This window comes from Cynoglossus semilaevis, chromosome 17 (assembly GCF_000523025.1).
Source record: "Cynoglossus semilaevis isolate Cse_v1.0 chromosome 17, Cse_v1.0, whole genome shotgun sequence".
In the NCBI taxonomy this organism is placed as follows: Eukaryota; Metazoa; Chordata; class Actinopteri; order Pleuronectiformes; family Cynoglossidae; genus Cynoglossus; species Cynoglossus semilaevis.
The window spans coordinates 15,554,527-15,558,306 of NC_024323.1; the positions used below are offsets into that span (position 1 = coordinate 15,554,527).

Here is a 3,780-nt window from a genome sequence, read left to right on the forward strand (position 1 = left end):
CACCACCATCATCATCATCATCATCACCACCATCATCATCATCATCACCATCATCATCTTCATTATCATCATCACCATCATTACCATTATCATCATCTTCACCACCACCACCATCATCATCTTCACCACCACCATCATCATCTTCATTATCATCATCACCATCATTACCATTATCATCATCTTCACCACCACCACCATCATCATCATCACCACCACCATCATCATCATCATCATCTGTTCATCTGCTCCACGAACCCTGACCTCATGGTTTTGGCAGCCATACTCTGTGCTATCTGGTTGGAGGCCAGCAGCAGGTCCACAGCCCGGGTGGCACAGCCCACCACCGGAGGAGGGAGGGAGTTGGAGAACAGGTACGGCCGTGAACGCTGCCTCAGGAGGTCAATGAGAGGTTTGGGGCCCACGGTGTAGCCACCTGAACATGAACAGTGACAGATGTGAGTCAATCAGAAACGTCAGCCACGGACAGAGCAGTGACAAGGTCACACCAGGCTGGAGCTTTACCTGCTGCTCCACCCAGTGCTTTCCCCAGGGTGGAGTTCACGATCTGAACCCTGTCCATCACCCCCAGCAGCTCATCTGTTCCTCTGACAGAGGGAGCAGAACCACAACATCAAAGGGACAACACAGAACAAGGAGCGTTTCCAACTGGGATCTAGACGACAACATCATAGAATGTGTCCACACTGTGACGTAGACCAGCGTTCTCCAACCTTTTCTGCTCCACGGACCAGTGATTTTCACGGACTGACCTCTCCAAGGTTGCCGGCCTTTTGTTGTTTTTTTTTTTAGTTTTAGATGTAATCCATTTCCTGTCATTATTCAAACAGTGTCAGGACCAAGAGTGCGTCACAACAAACCAGATGTCACTCACCGGCCCCGGGGTCCGAGGAAGCCGGTGGCGTGACACTCGTCTATGAAGACCATGGCTCCGTACTGTTCGGCCAGGTCACAGATTTGTCTCAAAGGAGCCACGTCTCCGTCCATGGAGAAGACGCCGTCTGTCACCACCAGGCGCATACGGGACGACTGTGGAGGAGAAGAGGAGAGCTGCTGTCACGACAGCCACATGAACGCCGTCACGTTAGTTGGTTCTCCTGCAGCTCCCACCTGAGCCTCTTTCAGTCGGTTCTCCAGGTCCTCCAGGTCCATGTGTCTGTAGCGCAGCCTCTTGGCTCGACACAGTCGGATTCCGTCGATGATGGAGGCGTGGTTCAGCTCGTCCGACAACACCGCGTCTTCTGGACCCATCAGCACCTGAGGTCAGACTACAGTTGAAGCCGCTGCCGACCACATTCCCGTGTCACGTTGAAGAACACCTCACCTCAAACAGGCCGGCGTTGGCGTCGAAGCAGCTGGCGTAGAGGATGCAGTCTTCACGCTCGTGGAACTGGGCCAACTTCTGCTCCAGTGTTTTGTGAATATCCTGCCAATGAAAGAGAGTGAGTGTGTGTGTGTGTGTGTGTGTGTGTGTTCATGACTGGTGTTTGATGGTCGATGACATCATCATCTCCTCCACCTTTCTGTTCTCACTACTTTTGTCACTTATTTAAATTAAAAGTGTAGTTTTGGTGAAGATGAAGGAGAACCGTGGTTCCCTGAGAACCCGTCTTTAGACCAGCGCCGTTCTCGGTTCCACCGTGTTTGTCTGAGGTTAAACCTCCAGAACATTCTGGAAACTGAATCTGGGACAAACTGCTGCTGGAGACCGTGAGGGAAGTGAAAAAAACCAAAACTTTTCCTTCTCCAGGAAAACTATTTTTATCACCACTGACAGTTGGAGGTGAATGTGTGTGAAGCAGCAGGAAGTTGGTGTCAACGTGGTGGACGGTGACTGAGGACAAACCTGCGTCCCACAGATGAACCTGACGGAGCTGAGTCCAGCACCGTGACTCCTCAAAGCCTCCACCCCCGCCTGCACCACCTCTGGATGACTGGACAGGCCCAGGTAGTTGTTAGCACAGAAATTCAAGATGGCTGAAAAGAGTTATGACATCATCATCATCATCATCATCATCATCATCATCATCATCATTCCAGTCTGGAGTTCATTCAATAAAAACGTTAGTACTTCCTGAAACAGAAATCCAGGGGAAAAAAAAGTTCTGTTGTTGGGACTGAACCACTGACCTGCTGCTACAGCTACACACCGGTCCAGTCTAGTCCAGTCCAGCCCAGTCCAGACTGGACTGGACCTCATTCTCAAAACACCTGGTTCCTTTTTCCTCCTGATTTTTAAAAAAACATTCATAGAAACTTCCAGTAAACGCTCTGAGCCAGTGAAAATGTTGCCGACTTAGGAAAGTGAACTCCCTGACATTGTGACGCAGCGCAGCACACCACTGCACCACTGCACCCAACCAACCAAATGTGACCTCTGCTTTTAACCCATCACCACAGTCACAGTCAGCAGGGGGCAGCTTTAAGCTGTGAGTGGTGACCGTGCCCTGCCCACGGGCCAATCAGGCTCCATCTGTGGAGTCGACTCCAGAGCGCGTGTTACGGAAGAACTTTTAGGACTAAAATTTGTTAAATAAAAGTCAAATAAGTCAGCGTCGACTTTAACCGACGAATTGCCGACTTTGAAGCCCAGAAACGGTTGACGTGGACAGCGCAGAAACGGAGCTCGGTGATGTTCTCTGTGATGAAGACGAACACTACTTCCAACGATTGGTCCTAAACAGAACGATGTTCTGCCAACACCAAGAACAGAGTTCTCCTGAGTTTCCGCGACAGGAAGCTGAAAACGAACACCTGTTGTGTCGCGAACCAAACTCAACTCACCGCCACGACTGCCGTCCACGTTGATCTGCGGCCCCTGCTGGGACGTGATGATTCTCTCCGCCTTCCACGTCCCTGCGGCTCGAATTGACTCCAGCTCGGTCTCCAGCAGCGCTCGAGCCTCGGTCACTGCGGCATATGTCCGCTTCAGGACCGGCGCCTGAACCAGTCCACGGACACGAGTTGTCAAACTCCGTGCTACTTTACCGAGAACCATGTTGGAGTTTCTCCGTGAGCCGAGACCGTGTGGAACACCGAGCAACGTTGTTTTACTGGTGGAAGAAGTCCCGCCCCTCAACTCATCTCTGATTGGCTGGCCTTCAACCGCAACCAACCGTATAAAAAAAATCAAGTCTATTTATTCCTCCAGCGAACCAATCAAAGGCAGTAACGGGGGCTGGGCGGACTGTGCCGTGGGTGCGTCACTCGACGGCAGTGGGCGTCAGCGTTTCGTCCAATCGGACTTTAAAGAAGCCTTTCCGGACTCAAGAGTTATCATAGTATTTATTTTTATAACTGCTGTTTACTGTGAACGTCAACTGATCATGTAGCTCCTTCCTTTGTCCTGCGGGTGGTGCTAAGTGCCCTGTTTCAGTGAATATTATATACGTACAGTATGTATGCATAATTACTTATTTTCACGTCATAACTTCTAACAGTTAACATATGAACGTATTTTTTCCATGAAAACAAACAAAATACAATTCATTTTTAAGGATAAGGAGACGAGAGCAAAACCAGGTAAAAGATTTAGTTTATTACCCAACAGTCGTCACATTCCTGTTTGACACCAGCTAAGACAGTTTCCAGGAGAAGAATTAAAGTAAAAAAAACACAACTTAGTTTTCCTTCATGTTCCTGTGTTTTGATTTGAATTTAAGCCAAAGCAGCATTTGACCCAAATACAAGCAATGTTTGAATTCTGTATTCAATTCAGCTTTTTATATATATTACATTTACAGACAGCAATATCATACATCA

At 49.0% G+C, this 3,780-nt stretch overlaps 1 protein-coding gene across 1 annotated transcript in view; it reads right to left on the reverse strand.

Annotated features, from left to right (window-relative positions):
- gcat (glycine C-acetyltransferase) overlaps positions 1-3,131 on the reverse strand; it is a 3,726-nt gene extending 595 nt beyond the window's left edge. The window contains exons 1-7 of the mRNA XM_008330762.3: positions 2,803-3,131; positions 1,865-1,995; positions 1,343-1,444; positions 1,129-1,275; positions 893-1,047; positions 523-605; positions 262-433 (exon numbers count right to left, since the gene is read on the reverse strand). Coding sequence (XP_008328984.1) covers positions 262-433; positions 523-605; positions 893-1,047; positions 1,129-1,275; positions 1,343-1,444; positions 1,865-1,995; positions 2,803-3,016 — 1,004 coding nt within the window. The 5' untranslated portion in view covers positions 3,017-3,131. The remainder of the gene's footprint in view (positions 1-261; positions 434-522; positions 606-892; positions 1,048-1,128; positions 1,276-1,342; positions 1,445-1,864; positions 1,996-2,802) is intronic.
- Between the last annotated feature and the right edge of the window lie 649 nt (positions 3,132-3,780).